This window comes from Bos indicus, chromosome 2 (assembly GCF_029378745.1).
Source record: "Bos indicus isolate NIAB-ARS_2022 breed Sahiwal x Tharparkar chromosome 2, NIAB-ARS_B.indTharparkar_mat_pri_1.0, whole genome shotgun sequence".
Classification (NCBI taxonomy): Eukaryota; Metazoa; Chordata; class Mammalia; order Artiodactyla; family Bovidae; genus Bos; species Bos indicus.
The window spans coordinates 96,580,971-96,598,489 of NC_091761.1; the positions used below are offsets into that span (position 1 = coordinate 96,580,971).

At 38.0% G+C, this 17,519-nt stretch overlaps 1 protein-coding gene across 10 annotated transcripts in view; it reads left to right on the forward strand.

Moving 5' to 3' along the window:
- Nucleotides 1–11,196, forward strand: part of PIKFYVE (phosphoinositide kinase, FYVE-type zinc finger containing) — an 84,545-nt gene extending 73,349 nt beyond the window's left edge. For 9 of the 10 annotated variants that reach the window (XM_070771058.1, XM_070771047.1, XM_070771052.1 and 6 more), the window contains 8 exons: nucleotides 730–894; nucleotides 2,266–2,325; nucleotides 2,975–3,151; nucleotides 4,650–4,753; nucleotides 5,111–5,239; nucleotides 6,332–6,593; nucleotides 7,019–7,093; nucleotides 7,894–11,196. In XM_070771058.1, coding sequence (XP_070627159.1) covers nucleotides 730–894; nucleotides 2,266–2,325; nucleotides 2,975–3,151; nucleotides 4,650–4,753; nucleotides 5,111–5,239; nucleotides 6,332–6,593; nucleotides 7,019–7,093; nucleotides 7,894–8,009 — 1,088 coding nt within the window. In that variant the 3' untranslated portion in view covers nucleotides 8,010–11,196. The remainder of the gene's footprint in view (nucleotides 1–729; nucleotides 895–2,265; nucleotides 2,326–2,974; nucleotides 3,152–4,649; nucleotides 4,754–5,110; nucleotides 5,240–6,331; nucleotides 6,594–7,018; nucleotides 7,094–7,893) is intronic. The other variant, XM_019976081.2, reaches the window with a different exon arrangement.
- The last annotated feature ends 6,323 nt before the right edge of the window (nucleotides 11,197–17,519 follow it).

The window sequence follows — 17,519 nt, forward strand, 5'->3', positions numbered from 1 at the left end:
TAGTGTGGATTTTGTTAATGGTAAATGTACAAAGGGCTTCCCTGATAGCTCAGTTGGTAAAGAATCCGCCTGCAATGCGGGAGACCTCAGTTAGATCCCTGGCTTAGGAAGATCCCTTGGAGGAGGGAAAGGCTACCCCCAAATTAGGATCATATGTATTAATGATATGATGAAGCTCAAAAGGAAGAATAAAAGTATAGAGCAAGCTTTAGTGATATCTTTGGTCATCCTATACTACTTATTTTTGAAAAATGCTAAAACTCAAATTATATATTTTGCTGTGTTAAAATATAGGAACACAGATGATATAAATATGTTACTTTTAACTTTGAATCCTCGTAGCTTGGAATACTGTTCTGTGTTAGTTTAATGAGCTGTACTGTAATACTATAAGAATGTAGCCCTATCTTAAACTTGTTGCTTAAGATACTATGACAGCCTTGGAAAGAAAATTTTTAAAGTCTTTCTCTATATTTAATAATTTCTCACATTTTGGTATGTAGCTATCTGAACATTGCTTTTCTTCTGTTCTTGATAATAAGAGTGCTTGGTTGCCCCCTAAAGCCTCCGTAAACCATATGGAAAAATAATCTGTGCAAATGAATCCATCAGTGTTACTCTTATTTATTACTTTGATATAATGGTTACTGCTTACACAGGAATGAATTTTAAATTTTTAGTTTTCTACGTGCAGTGACCTGTACTTAATATGTTACCTCTTATTTTTAGCCAAAAAGGCTTCTGGAATGTTGTCCTTCTTCCGAGGGACAGCAGGGAAAAGCCCTGACCTCTCTTCCCAGAAGAGAGAGACCTTACGTGGAGCAGATAGTGCTTACTACCAAGTGGGGCAGACGGGCAAGGAGGGGACGGAGAATCAAGGCATTGAGCCTCAAGGTGTGTTGAAGGAGACCAAATGTGCTTGTTTTAGGCTTCAGTTTACTTACTTCAGTTGGTTATGTTCTTTACAGCTTTAAGTAGATACTTCTACTGCAGAAATCAGGGCCTTCCCGCTCTTCTCACACCGTGGTGGGGTAGGGTGGGAAAAGCCTGGTGCTGGGAGAATCCAGCTGGTTTCAGGTATCACTGTTCTCACTTACCGAGTAGAGGAATCAGAAATCCTTACTTGCTGTACCGATAATGGAAAAGCAGTGTCTTCCAAGGTTTACTGAGGACTAAGTGACATTAGGCATCTGTCTCACTGTGTAGCTCACAGTGTATGTTCAAATGAGGTCATCCCATTGCCCTCTCAGACATCCCCTTTCTTCTCCAGTCTCTGTAAGGTAGAAGCTACTGATACCCACCTTCATTTAGGTATTTAAAAAAATACATCTACCTGATGGTGTTTGAATACAGGGTTAGACCAGGAGTCAGATAACTAAGCTGACCTGTCTTTGTAAATAAAGTTGTGGTGGAACACACACACCCTCTCTTTCATTTACTTACTGTCTGCTGCTTTCCCATTATATTGGCAAGTTGAGTAGTGGCAACTGAGTAAAATACTTACCATCTGGCCCTTTAGAGGAGTAGTTTGGCAACCCCTGGGTTACAGCATGAATTAGTAGTTTAAGAAATAGAAATTGCATGATACGTTTTCATTAATAATTAAGATCTGTGTTTAGTATTCTATAGGCTGTGATCCTTAGAAGGCATTGATGCTTTGAAAAAAATAATTTTGAAATGGGAAACTTAGAGGATGACTTGTTCTTCTAGATGTTAAAATGTATTACAACTCTATAGTAATTAGAGTTAAAATATATTACAACTCCACAATAATTGTCTGGCAATAAGTTTGCCAGACACATTAGTCAAATAAGAAAAACAAAACAGCTCTGAAGTAGATATTAGTATATTTTCTATAGTGTACATATATCTTAGTATATGATAAAGCATCTCAGAATATTGGGAAAGCATTACTCTATACACAGGGAAAACTGCTCATAAACTTTGGTAAAATAGCCACAGAAAGTCTTGATGTTAGAATTGAGTAAGTTTATTGCTATCATAGGGATTATTTAACTATAAGAAAAATTATTCTTCAATCTGAATTCTCTGATTTTTAATCTAAAATTGATCTTTCAAAATGTACATACATTTTTATTGTAATAATTTACAGTTAATTGTATGCATGATGCTTGTTTGAGCGTGGCTTGACTAGGATAATACTAACTGACTTAGTTTTTAGTTTATATCAGGGAAAAAGAATACACAAAATGAACTGATAACTGCCTAAAACTTTGGCTCTACTAATGATGTTAAATCTTTTAGATGAAGTAGATGGAGGAGATACACAGAAGAAACAACTTACAAATCCTCATGTGGAGCTTCGTAAGTATGAGATAAATCTCTGGTTTGGGCACCCAGGACTATAATTGAACAAACTCCATTATTTGAAGCTCCTAGCTTCACACTAGATAAATATCCTATCTCTTGAAATGAATACTAAGTCTTTGTGCTGATGAGCATTTGTTTCATCTAGATTTAGTTTATAAACTTTACATTATTTAATTTAAAAGGAAATCTATTTGTAAATTTAATTTAATTTATAAATTTTAATTTAATTAGATGTCTAAGGTTTAAATAATTTGTTCTTGTATAATTTAGAGCCATAGTACCTTACCAAGACATCTGGAGTTGTGTGTACATGTTTTGTTACCCAGGATAGTAACACAGTGAAATTTAAGATGTAATCATACAACGATGAAAATGCAGTAACCAGCATAAAATTAGAACCGAGTCTTGTTTTATGTTTGGTTGTTTTTCTAGAAATATGTAAGGGTGGTCCTAAGGTACTCTTTTAATCCTTCCTGAAGACAACAGAATAGTGATAAACCGGGATGTAGTAGACTTAACATGAAAAATACTATCATGGAGAAAATTAAATGCTTGCATTTAGTGTGGGGGTGGGGAGTGGGCAAGAAGGAAAAGATATTTCTGATTCAGAAGAGCTTTTTTCTAAAAACATTTCTGTTTATAGAATTTTCGGATGCCAACGCCAAGTTTTACTGTCGGCTCTACTATGCGGGAGAGTTTCATAAGATGCGAGAAGTGATTCTGGGCAGCAGCGAAGAAGATTTCATTCGTTCCCTTTCTCACTCTTCTCCGTGGCAGGCCCGAGGAGGCAAATCAGGAGCTGCCTTTTACGCTACTGAAGGTAGGCCTTTTTGCTGTTGTTGTTTAGTTGCTCAGTTGTGTCCAACTGTTTGCGACCCCATGGACTTAGCCTGCCAGGCTCCTCTGTCCATGCAAGAATACTGGAGGCAAGAATTTCTCCAGGCAAGAATACTGGAGTGGGTTGCCATTTCCTTCTCCAAGGCCTTTTTGATCATTTGCTAATTAAGCGGCATCCATCTTTTTTCACTCGGATAATTTATGAATCCCTTGAACTGAGGTAATGTGATGTGTCATTTAGCAAACATGTTTTTCTTTTCATGCTTGAGAGGATGAAAGAAGAACATTGAAAAAATACATGGTGTACAGTGTATAATGAAAGACAGGTATTGATCAAATCCCTACTAAATTCTTTCTAGTCCTGAGTTTTCCACATGTAAATAGTAACAGAGAACTTCTAGAAAACTCACAAGGTACCTCAGAGCTGATGGGAAAAAGATAAAAATTGAAACAACCTAGATATCCATCAGCAGATGAATGGATAAGAAAGCTGTGGTACATATACACAATGGAGTATTACTCAGCCATTAAAAAGAATACATTTGAATCAGTTCTAATGAGGTGGATGAAACTGGAGCCTATTATACAGAGTGAAGTAAGCCAGAAGGAAAAACATAAATACAGTATACTAACGCATATATATGGAATTTAGAAAGATGGTAACAATAACCCTGTGTACGAGACAGCAAAAGAGACACTGATGTATAGAACAGTCTTATGGACTCTGTGGGAGAGGGAGAGGGTGGGGAGATTTGGGAGAATGGCATTGAAACTGTAAAATACCATGTATGAAACGAGATGCCAGTCCAGGTTCGATGCACGATACTGGATGCTTGGGGCTAGTGCACTGGGACGACCCAGAGGGATGGTATGGGGAGGGAGGAGGGAGGAGGGTTCAGGATGGGGAACACATGTATACCTGTGGCGGATTCATTTTGATATTTGGCAAAACTAATACAATTATGTAAAGTTTAAAAATAAAAAAAAAATAAAAAAAAAAAGAAACATTTGACTTGAAAACTGGAAGGCCAAGTTCTTAACCTGCAGAAGTTGACAGCAGATTGTGACCATTTGTACTACTATTTGAGTTCTCCGTACTCACTGAAAGTGCAGTTACTTGAGAAAATGCATCAGGAAAGATGTGCTTGATAGGCACTTTTATAACTGGTAGTTCCTGGGTTGCTAACAAAGGAGTTTGTAACATTTTACTTGGTAGTTTTAAAAAGTAGATCATCTAGCTATGACTTCAGGTGTGCAACTGTCAAATGTAGAGTTTTCTTGACTATATAAATTCTCAGAAGCCCTTCCAAACCTTCAACTTGAGAACTATATTCTGATCAAAATCTTCTCAGTGTTATCATATTAAAAGTATCCCTTCAAAACATGAAGTGAGCAAGTCATTTAGGATTCTTAGAATGATTTATTTTAGATTACCTCAGTAAATATTGCAACTGAATAAACGTGAAATTTTTGCCTTTTAGATGACAGATTCATTTTGAAGCAAATGCCTCGTCTGGAAGTCCAGTCTTTCCTTGACTTCGCACCACACTACTTCAATTACATTACAAATGCCGTTCAGCAAAAGGTAGAAACCTAAACCCTGATCTGTAACTAGAGTTTACTGGTCCATTTAACCTCCTGAAAGTCCTAAGGGCAGTTTTCTCTATGCTTTTCTGTTTGTTACAGAGTAGTTTGTTACTCTCATAGAAAAAATTTGTCCCTCCCCTATTCCTTCTCTGCATTGGCAGCCACAAGCTAGTTTTATATTTCTTAAGTCTGTTTCTATTTTGCATGTACATTCATTTGTATCTATATTTTTTAGATTTCACATATTTCACATATGTGATATCATACAATATCTATTTTTCACTGACTTCACTAAGCATAATATTCATAAGTAATCCTTTTTGATAAGAGGTTACTTTTATCTTTGCTGAATTAGAGGCCTACTGCATTGGCCAAGATTCTTGGAGTTTACAGAATTGGTTATAAGAATTCTCAGAACAACACTGAGAAGAAGCTAGATCTCCTTGTCATGGAAAATCTTTTCTACGGGAGAAAGATGGCACAGGTAAGGATAATGAACCACGCAAACTATTTAGCTGCTGGATCCCTTCGTATTTCTGGTTCCTGAACATATTGATTAGAGAATAACATGGTATTTGATAGTAAATATTAAACTTTGGTTACTAGGTCAGCTTTAACTTTTGAGTTACTGAAAGAATAAAGAGGAATATTGTGGACTGGTCCTAAAATTTAACATAAACAATATCCTAGAAACACAGAATTATAGAGTAAGAAGGTAGATCCAATGGATCTGGCCATTTTAAAGATGAAGAAACTGAGGCTCAGAGGAATTGAGGACTTTATCAAGGTCTCACAGCTCTTCCTAGAATTCAAGTTGGTCTAGATTCTAGAACAGTGCTCTTCAATGTACTGGTCTTTGAACTGTTTCCAGTCTGTGGAGCTAGGAGCTTGAACGAGAATGTAAATTTTTTTTTTAGAATGTAAGTTAATGTACTGCTTTCTTCATTGAGAAAGTCTTGCTATAGCAAAAGCTGCTGCTGAACTAAACTGTAGGTTTAATGATGTGTAATCAGTTTACATTCTGGCACCAGCTTCTCTTTGATCTTGAGTCAGGAACAACTGATTAGCTGGTCTGTAGAATACACCTCCGGTTCCACTGGTCTAGTTCCCAAGTCCCCTGACTAGCATTGCTTTTCCTACTGTCTAGAAATTCCTAGAAATATGCTGTTGCTTCTGCATTGTCCTGCACAGTTTTGATGTCAAAACTTGAAATTTCCTAAGACTGTTTACATCTGTTTTTCAAACTGCTTTATGGTTCAGCAATATACTTTTGGAGTTACTTGTTAATGTTTCTTATAGTTGATTAAATGGGTCAGTATATTTCTGACATATTTGAATATTTGGGTACCTAGTTATTAGTTTCATATGATACAATTATATCACCATTTGCTTTTTGTATTATATAATTACAATGTATGCATTCAATGACTTACATAAGTTATAAATTTTAAAGTTAAATATTAAAGTGTTTATAAGGATAGTGGGTACAGGAAGCTTTCTGCCTTTTAAATTTAATTATATTAATTAACCATTTGTAGCAATTCACATAAATGACAGAGAATTCTCTTTCTGCTAGGTTTTTGACTTGAAGGGTTCACTTAGGAATCGAAATGTAAAAACCGATACCGGGAAAGAGAGCTGTGATGTTGTTCTTCTGGATGAAAATCTCTTAAAGATGGTTCGAGACAACCCTCTGTATATCCGTTCTCATTCCAAAGCTGTGCTGAGAGCCTCGATCCGGAGCGACTCCCACTTCCTTTCTAGCCACCTCATTATAGACTATTCTTTGCTAGTTGGGCGAGACGATACCAGCAATGAGCTAGTAGTTGGAATTATAGGTAGGTCGATGAGCATGTCTTACGTGCAGTTCATGATTGAAGCCAGAGTAATCTTTGAAGACTATACTGAACCTGTTGTAGTAATAGCTTATTGAATGTTTTCACAAACTCATTTGAAATTTTAAAAATAAATTGTTTTTCTGTTCTAGTACTTTTATTCATATTTCTCATTTCCATTTTCATTATCAAAAATATATGTATTCAGGAATTTACTTAAGATAAAGCCCTGTGAGGTTGTTATGAGGTTTGGAAGAATTAATATGGTAAAAAACCCTTAGGACAGCCCTTGGCATATTGTCTGCACCTACAATATTGCCAGCACTCAATGTTAACTAATGTAGAAGTAATAGCAGTGGTAATTGTGATTGTTATCTGCTTATATTTATTAAGAGAGCTTTTACTGCTCATCTCACCCCCTGCAACAGATTATATCCGAACATTTACCTGGGACAAAAAGCTTGAGATGGTTGTGAAATCAACGGGAATTTTAGGAGGACAAGGTGAGCAGAATTTTTGTTCAGTTTACTCTTTAAACTGTTCTCATTATCTTCCTCATCAGTTAACATATAACAAATGGATACTTCAGAAAAAATTATAAAACATAACTGGTTATCTTTGACTTTATCATCATTTCCAAAATGATCAAATAATAAAAGGAATTGTTTAAATGGGGAAATATGGGATCTTAAATACGTGTTAAGATGCGGTGCCTGCTGCATGCTGAGTCGTGTCCAACTCTTTGAGACCCTCTGGACTGTAGCCCACCAGGCTCCTCTGTCCATGGAATTCTCCAGGCAAGAATACTGGAGTTGTCATTTTCTACTCCAGGGGATATTCCTGACCCAGGGATCGAATGCGCCTCTCTTGTGCCTCCTGCTTTGGCAGGTGGACTCTTTACCACTGCATCATCTGGGAAACTCTGGTAAGAAACCAGAGGTTCTCAAAATGAAAAGTTAAAGGAAAGAAAGGCCAGAGTTCCTGAACAGGAGGTTGTCCTGATTAACGCTTGAAGTCCTTTAAGTTCTTTGAGCACTGAGAGCACCAGGTGTGCTTTCAGACATCTCTCATTTCTAGGCAAGAGCATCTTTTAAAATAAAAAGGTCCTACCAGGAAGGACCTGTCCCTTGTCATGTCGTACAGTGAGCACCCTCCCTTTTTTCTGAGCCCATCATAGCATGTGTGCTTACATGACATGGCATTTTATGTTCGTTTACATAAAAGAACATAGCTGTCGAAGTCAGTGGTCTGGTCAGTTATGTAACAGCTTCCTTATTTTCCCTTTACCCTTTTGTAATCCTAGGTAAAATGCCGACTGTGGTCTCTCCAGAGTTGTACAGGACTAGATTCTGTGAAGCCATGGACAAGTATTTCCTGATGGTGCCAGACCACTGGACAGGCTTGGGTCTGAACTGCTGAAATGAAGCACATACTCTGAAACGGACCAGGAAGAAAAGGGGGCCTGGAACCAAAGGACCACAAGTCAGCTACATGTTTTATTTCTTTGTCACATTCACCACAGTGTGCAAAGGCCTTTCAGTTCTGAAGTTGGGTAGACCATCTGTAGCTGAAGGGTTGAAACTCCATGGATTTGCACTTTGGTTTTTGATACCTACAAGTTAGCTAACCGTGGGCTGGGAAATTGCACAAGTATTTTGTTCATATAAGCTGAAATCTAGATTCATTTCAAAGGTCTGAGAACAAATGTATGGTTGGAGATGAGATTGGTTGAACAATGGGTTGTCATGTTTGCTGACAGTCCCCTTAAGCAAACAGTGTGTCATAGATTGTGACTCTCCTGGCCTCACATTGGATACATTCTTTTTCTGGAAAGGATTGGTAGAACTGGTGAATTTTTCTTGTGTTTCTTATGTAACAATTTAATGTTTGCCTATTATCAGAATTTCTGAAACTCTAAAACAATTCTGAATTATTCTATCAGTGGCCAGTTAAAGAGATGGATGCAAGCTGTTCTTGTTCTGCTGAGGAATTTGACTTAAATTGGGAATCCTGTCGTGTTCTGTATCTTGCCCTGTTTTCAAGTATGTTTGATATTTTTCAAGTTCTATCACTTCTTGTCTGGGTGACAGGAGGCCACAGCCATTAACTTCAGGCCTTTTTCTGGAGCTGTTTTTTTAAGCCTGTTTACAACTTTTGTGCAAGTAATATGCAGAACTGCACTTGTCTGCACGTGCTCATAGTTTAGGTTTTTCTCCTACCTCAGGGAGATATTACTAAATGAGTCTAAAATGACTAAATCCCCAAAGGGATAATTATTAATGGAAGATTATTTTTAATCTAAAAAGAAAAATTAGGCCTGATCCAAGAAATTGGGCGAGGGAAGCACTCGCCTGTTCTTTGTAGAGGTAAAGGACCTGTAGTGTATACTATAGGTATAACTAGTGATTTGTGTAGCATCTATGAAATTACGATGTTTCCCATATGGACGTCCTTGTTCTCTAACTTTCTGTACGAATTTCTAGGCCAGTTCTGACTGTTGAGAAATATTACGAAATAAGGTATTCTTAGTAAGAAACTCCTTGTTTAATAGTTTCTGTTTGTCTAAAAAGTGATCAGAACTACTAAACTATGGCTAACAACACAACCCCAGATACTTTCTTGTGGCTTCTTTCCATAATAAGGCTAATTTGGGGATTTATAACATTTTAAGGTTTCCACCCTTTCAGGCTTCCCATAGTAGCATGTTTCTTTTGCAGCTTCCACATAATAAGAAAAAGTCTGGATACATTCCAGTTACAGAGACTTAAGTTTATGAAATAGGAACATTTTGGAAAGTTTACTTGAGAAAATGAAAGCATTAGTTTGGTGTTTGGTGTTTGGTGCTTATTAGAGACATGGTTTGCACTAGAAACAAGCTGACCAAGGGTTCTAACTGGTCTGATGACAAGCATTTTTTTTTTTTTTTTTTTTAAACATATGGTGTGCCTTTTGAACAATACAAAGCCCTGATGTTGGTTTTGTTGTCAAAGACCAGTCCAGAACTGGAAGATGTGGAGATATCCACTCCTCTCATGTCCAGGAACAATGGATACTGCATCTCATTTTGAGTGTAAACATGTCTTGGCGTCTCTGTTTATTTTTTTGTGTCAGGATACTTAGGGTTGTTTACCCTATCCATTGCTCACACCTGTAGTCAGGAACACTTCCAGGAGCAGGTGTCTTCCTCCAGATGCAATCAGATTGTTTATCTGTTTTGGTCTCAATACCTTATGTACAGCTTGAATGCTCCATTGAAATAGGTCTTGACAATAATGTGTCTTCTTGATTTTGGTTTCCTTGCCCATGACTTGAAGAACCAATTATTATTATTATTTTTTTAAGTACTGCTGTTGCTTAGGTATTTTTGTGGCTAAAAAATTCCAATGTAATGTAATCTGAAGTAATACTTGTTTCCTTGCAAGTGTGATCTGTCCATTTAAAACTGTCTTAATGAAGGGAAAATATAAAACTTAATTTGTCATGAGTGGTAGAACTGTATACCTGGCCTCCTGCTGCTCTTATTTAGGCCACTACCAGATATATAAGCCTTTTCAAATACTGTATACTCAGTGTTAGGCACCGAGTAACTGTTTACCTCTGTTGAATTCCCCACCAAGGCCTGGAGAACCTTGATGCTGAAAAATTAAGAATGAGGAAGGAATGTTAATACTTTCCTCTGTAGCATAAAAAACACATTCTGAGAATAGTTGATAGTAGCACAAGAAAGCTATGTAAACATGTTGCATTGTATAAAAATCTTATCTACAGATATAAACTGTTTTAATGCCATCAGAACTAAAAATATAAAGATTTCCTTTTCCTTTTTTACCCAAGCCTGAGAAAAATAAGGGGAATAAACTGTTGCAAGCCCTTTTGTAGTCTGTTGAATGTTTTAAATTTATAGATACTCAAATTTATAGATACAGAATGTCCTACTTATAATTGTTCCCTTGATTCAGCAAATGAGTGGTTTTCTAGCTTTGGCTTTTATTTGGTATTGTAAATAGTAGGGTTGTATTGGTTTTTGTGGCATTAGCTGTTCCTTGGCTTTTTACCCGTTAATGGTGGACTTATATAAAACTGCTGAGGAAAGTTATCTACCTACAGAAAGTTTGCTTTAGCTAGCAGAGTACAAACCCTTGTGAATGAGCCTGGTGATAAAACAGACTAGGCCATTCATTATTCCTCAAGTGTTAACATACTGATTTAAGCAGTATTCAAACCATCTAGTGCAATGCCTTTTTTGTTTGTTTTTGTAACACGGGTGCAGTTGTATTATAGAAAAATAAAAATTACAATCATGCGCAGTTTTATTAATGCTGCTGTGCTGGTTTTGTAAAAGAAAAATGTACATTATGTCTTTGACAGGTTTAATTTTAACGAGAGAAATGACATTGTAAATCAGAATAGCCTCTTTTAATTTAATATGAAAAATCCAATTAACAATATTGAAAATACTTAGTGTATTATATTGTATATATTTCTCTACTTTGATTCCGGCTGTTTTATATCATTGACATGTTATTTAAGAGATAAAACTGCCTTGACCTTTTGGAAACTTAACACTGTAAAAAGAAGACTTACAATAAACTGAGAATCAACTTCACTTTGTTTTGAATCTGCTTGAGGAAATTAACAAAAGGAGATGGGAGTTGGTGCCTAAGCCTAGCCTGGGCCCAGCTGTGTTGCCCTCTGTTCATTCTGTCCTTCTTCTATTGGGAGAATCGAAGCCTTTCTCTAATAAATAACCCTTCTCTATAGATCTAAGAAAGGGGGGTGCTAAATCCTTAGGTTCACTTCACCCAGTAGGGGCCTGGCCTTTTCTGTTCATCTCCTTTTCCTCAGTTCTTCTGTGTTTCCTTAGGGTGCCCCGTTGCCCAGCGGGGAACGGCTGAGTCCACCTCCAGGGCAGGCTTTATTATTAGTTGCTCCCACTCTTCACAGGGTCCCTGAAGAGGATACCATAAACTGCATCCTGCAGCTGTAAGCACGGCAGCTCCCACCCACCACGGCCGGGACTCACCTGACAACAGTGAGGGCCCCTGGACAGAGTAGGTGCCTCCTGCCCCTAGGGATGCCCGGGCGGCCTGGCCTGCTTCCCCAAACCCCCAGCTGTGGCAGAAAACCGTTTATTTCATTGGATTTTTTTCCCCATTGTTTTTCCATTCTCTATTTTATCTCTGCTCTAATCTTTATTATTTCATTCCATCTGCTCACTTTGCATTTTGTTTATTCTCCTTTTTCGGATTCCTTAAGGTATAAAGTTAGGTTATTGATTTGAGATCTTTTTTAATGTGCATATTTATATCTTTGAACTTCCCTCTTAATTCTTCTTTCACCGCCTCCTGTAAATTTGATACGTCGTGTTTACATTTCACTTATCTCGAGGTTTTTTTTTTTTAAATCTCTTGTGATTTCTTCTTTGATCTTTCAGTTGTTCAATATTTCGTTGTTTAATTTTTACATTTTTGTGACATTTCCAGTTTTCCTACCGTTACTAATTTGTCATTTCATTCCATTGTGGTTGGTAAAGATACTTGGTATGATTTCATTCTTGTTAACAATTTATGCCTCCTCCCCCCCCAAATTTTTGTTCTAGAGCATGCACTCCAATGTCTTAGGCCAAAGCAAAAGAGAAGAAAGGTGAGGCAGAGATCTAAGTAAAGTGTTTTTGAAACTGATAGACATGAGTAAAATACATGAGGAAATCACAGGTTGCTGATCTAGGAATTTTTTCTGATGTCTTCACCTTTTGAAAGTTTAATTTTTTTTTTTAATTAAAATTTTTTTAAAGTTTATATCTTTTCCTGACTTGTTAAATTGAAAATAAAATCTATGAAAAGATCATTTTACTGTAGTCAATGTCCTTTAACTCTCTTTGGAGTCAGTTGTCTTGAATTTGGCCGTGAATTTGGTGGTGGTTTGCTGATTATTACTTTTAACATTTTTCAAATTTGCCACATTATGTGTGGCAGAGTGGAAAACTTTTTAAATTGTATAAATTCTCACCTTTAGGACATTGTTTGCTCTTATGTGGTGGTTAGCATGGTGCCATGAAAACTGCCCTCCCTCATGTCCTTGGTGGAGGAAGATATTTTCAGGGAGATTACTGTTGTCAAGAATGAACCAAAATGAGGTTGCAGTGGTGAGCAGTGACCAGTAGAGGGCTCTGAAGTACTTGATCCTAAGATTTCCAAATCTGCTAGGAGAGCAGTTTGAAGCCCTTAGAGGGACCAGTGGGACTAGGGGAACCCAAGTCCCCCAAATCTTTGCCAGAGTCCTAAGTGTCTTCTAAGTTATTCTTTTACAAGAGTGTGTACATCTCAGAATATGTAGTTTTCATTTGGAGGTTTAAGTTGGAAATAGCAGTATTTTTTAATGAGTGTAACTTTTTTACAAATGAGGGTAACACTAAAAGCTTTTCATTTGAAAGAGCACATGCTTGATGCATTTTCTGTTCATACCATCACTGAAATAGTAGTTTCAAGGCTGTACAAATAAGTGACTGTCAGAAAAAGGACATTAGGAAAAACTGGAGAAATCTCAAGGAAGTGTGGACTTGAATTAATAATGTTTCTACACTGTTTTATTGTGACAGTTGTACTTTAATAAATGTAAGATATAAGTAGTAGGAGAAACAGGGTGCAGGATATCTGGAGACTGTCTATACTGGCTTTGTTATTCCGACAGAAACAGAACAACAAAAACAAAAAATAAATGAGTTGTTATACAGTGGATAGGAATAGGCCTACTTTAAAGATGTTGGTTTTAGTGAGATTAAATTAGAGGGTCTTTTTTGTCCTTACTAGCCTGTTGAAATATTTTTTCTTTCCCTTTTTCAAAAACCAGCTGCTCTATATGAAGTAGCTAAGCCAGTGAAATGAAGATACCAGTTGGGTTCAACAGACATGGATATGGATGGTCAGCTGTAAAGGACTGGAGCAATTGTGGCTTTTGGTATCTGGGTTGGCCTGGAACTGTTTCCTCAAAGATAATGAGGGATAACTGGACGCTGTGTCCCTGTCCTTGGTAGTCTTCATGTATGTCAGATCAGTGTCCTGCGGGATACCCATCCCCCACAGATCTCTGGGTCTCTATCTCTCTCTCTCTCTGCAGCTCTCTCCTCTCCAGTACTCTGACCTCAGAACTGAGGGTCTTGGTTTCCTGGGATTCTCAGCTATCTCCTTACCCCAAGGAACAGATCAGGGTCCTTCCAGACATAACTGAGGACACTCAGGACTTGTTTCCTCTCCAGGATTCCTGTCCTTGATTGGCTGATATCTACCCCTGTCTTGAAAATTGCTGTTTTGTATATTTTGCCTGGTTTTCTTGATTGTTTCAGACAGGAGGGTAATTCTGGTCCCTATTACCTCACTTTGGCCAGAAGTAGAGGCCAAGTCAGATGATATTTCATAGAGTATATCTGAACGCTGTGTCAGATTATTGTTACAGTGTTCTCTCTGTCTAAGGGGCTGCTGCTGTGCATGCTCAGTTGTGTCCCACTGTTTGGACTGTAGCCTGCCAGTTCCTCTGTCTTTGGGGATTTTGGGGCCAGAATACTGGAGTGGATTGCTATTTCCTCCTCCAGGGGATCTTCCTATTTGTAACTGTTTTAAAAATGATTTTTAAAAAGATCTAGTCTCCTAATTAAAATCCTGTTATCTGAAACAATGAGAATAGATGATAGTATACCAGGAAGAGAATTTTTTTAATTAGTTCAGTATGCAAAAATATGCCTTAAACTACCTCCAGCTGGGTGTGACCCTATCCACAGATACACGTTATGACCTGGACAGGGTGTGCTCCGGGAAGGTATAAACCCTAAACCAGACTCCTGATGGTGCCACCATCTTTGCCTTTTAGCTTCTCATCCTGAAAGTACTGTTGAACACCAAGATTATTCAAGAACGTTAGGATATAATTAATTGTTCTTTTGTGTATTGGTAGCAGAACTTGGTAGGTGCTTCTAGATTTTTCCACATAGAATTTGATGGCCGTTTCTGCCACTAACTTGCTGCTTTATCAGGAAAAACCTATCTATCTGGCAGCTCCATTCCCCCACACTCTTTGACGGTCACCATCCTCTCCAGTAACAACACTTGAAGGGCCAGATAGCAGCACGGTATCACTAAAGAACTTACTGTTTAGAGTGGCGCAGCTCAAGTTACTGCCAGACGTGCACACCTCTAGACTCTTTCTAGAAATGATTCCTTTAGTCACATCTGTTTTGACTGGTCTCATCTCTCTTGCACAGGGTTCCTGGTGTTTCTTATCTCTGTTCATCTCTAAATGCTCAGAGGTGGAAATTACAAGGATCATCCTTACTTTCAGAGGATTGCTTTTTCCTTCTGTCCACTGGGGGGTGTGTGCCTGCTCAGTTGTGTCCGACTTTGTGACCCCATGGACTGAAGCCATCCAGGTTCTTCTGTTCAAGGAATTTTCCAGGCAAAAATACTGGAGTGGGTTGCCATTTCCTTCTCCAGGGGATCTTCCCAACACAGGGATCGAACCTGCATCACCTGCATTGCCAGGTGAATTCTTTACCACGAGCACCTGGGAAGCCCTCTGTCCATTGGACGTGAATATAATTATCGGTGACCCTGAAGAAACTGGATGAGATGACTGAGAAATCCAAGCTCTTTGGTTATGATGGAAGGTGGACACTCACTGCCTTCATCCAAGCTGGGAAGCTGTTGTTGGGAATGCTCAGGCTGGCTGCTACAGGAATGGGACTTGTCTGCTACTTTTTATCAGCGTGGTGTGTGCTATTCTCCATACTATATCAGCAACACTTTATCATGTATCCTGGTGGTAATAAGCCACCAAATGAATAGAGGATTTCCCTGGAATAAATCAACCGATGGTTATTTGCTTCGTGTTATTTTGGTTTCCAAGTCTTGTTGGATTTTGCAACATTTTCCCAAACTGCTGTGTGCGTGTGTGTGTGTGTGTGTGTGTGTGTGTATTCAGGTTCACTGGGAAAATTATCAACAGCTGGGTGTTTCTAAAACACTCTCTTTTGTTTTTGCTTTGCTTTTAACCAAGTTTAATTAACCAGAGAAAACCTATATTGTTGTTTAGTCTCTTAAGTCGTGTCTGACTCTTTGAAACCCCATGGACTGTAGCCTGCCAGGCTCCTCTGTCCCATGAGATTTTTCAGACAAGAATACTGGAGTGGGTTGCCATTTCCTTTTCCAGGGGATCTTCCCGACCCAGCGATCAAACCCACGTCTCCTGCATTGGCAGGTGGATTCTTTACCACTGAGCTACCAGGGAAGCCATAATAGAAACTATTTTTTAGTATATTAACTCATGAAGCAATATGCAAATAAACTGATGATTTAAAAATTTTTATGCTTAAATAATCATAAATGAGTTTTGCAAGTTTTAATTTTGGCACCAATATTTGCTATAACACTTGCTAATTTGAAAAATTGCAAACTAAAAGTTGTCGTTCCAGAACGACATGTGTATGACATGTGTACACATACACGACATGTGTATGTGTATGTACATGTGTGTGAATGAAGAGTTTTATTGTTTTGAGGGCAGCAACAAAATTCCATTTTTAGAATAAGGAGAACCCAGAATCCATGAAAATGTTCGATTTACAGTTCATGTGACATTTCATGGCTCCTCAGAGTACTCAGTATTACTGTATCGTCTATTTACATTTATATAATATTTTAGGTCTGTGTGTGAACTAGATGAATTCTTTTCTCAATTCGTCTGTATTCCTGTCAGCCTCATCCTGAAAGGAAGAGTGTCTTCTCCTCTCTAAGATAATCTCTCTCCTCTTTTATTCTTTTCAAATTCATTTTTACTGAAGAATAGTTGTGTTAGTTTCTACTGTACAGCAGAATGAATCAGTCATACATATACACAACATGTCCCCTCCCTTTTGGACTTCCTTCCAATTCAGGTCACCACAGAGCATTAAGTAGAGTTCCCTGTGCTGTGCAGTATGTTCTCATTAGTCATCTGTTTTTATGGGTCAGCAGTGTATATGTGTCAATCCCAGACTTCCACTTCCTCTCACCCTCTCTTTTATTCTTGATCCTTTACTCTCCTGTCTCCTGCTGAATCTTTCTCCAAAAGTAGCCTTTATTTTTCGTGTACCTTTAACTACTTCTGTTGTATTTACTCTTTCCTTTCAATATGCTGGTTTGTTGAAGTTCCAATCATCCAATCTTCTCTCTCAACCTTCCCTAGTGCCATGATCCTCTCCTTCTTCCTTCTGTTACAGAATTTGAGAAGACACATGCTGCATTCATTGTTCCCTTATCCTCACCTCACCTCATCCTCTACAGTCTACTTTCTGTGCACGCTGATCGCTCCTTTGAAGGTTACTTTTGATTTAGCATGCTTTTGAAATTAAATGGCTTAACTACATGTTGATTACTATTTAAAATTGAAAAGACATTTATTTTTTAATGAAATCCAGGCAATACCTTCACTCATTCAATCAACAAACATATCTGGAACTAGGTCTTGACTAGGTTCTGCTGCTGCAGAAATGAAAGATATTACTCCCAGCCTCAAGGAGCTGTAAGCTCAGTGGTGGCAATGGATTAGGAAACAACCATAATATGTGAATGTGTTGTCACTTGTGTTAGTCACTCAGCTATGTCCGACTCTTTGTGATGCTATGGACTGTAGCCAACAGGCTTCTCTGTCTATAGGATTCTCCAGGCAAGAATACTAGACTGGGTTGCCATGCCCTCCTTCAGGGGATCTTCCCAATCCAGGGATCAAACCCACCTCTCTTAGGTCTCTGCACTGGCAGGCGGGTTCTTTACCACCAGTGCCACCTGGGAAGCCCAAGATATGAAAAAAGACTGTTAAACATCCATTTTGTTGATAGAGGTAAACATTCTCTGATTGAATATGTTTATTCAGTTAGCATGATGACCAAATTTGCTGATTGGA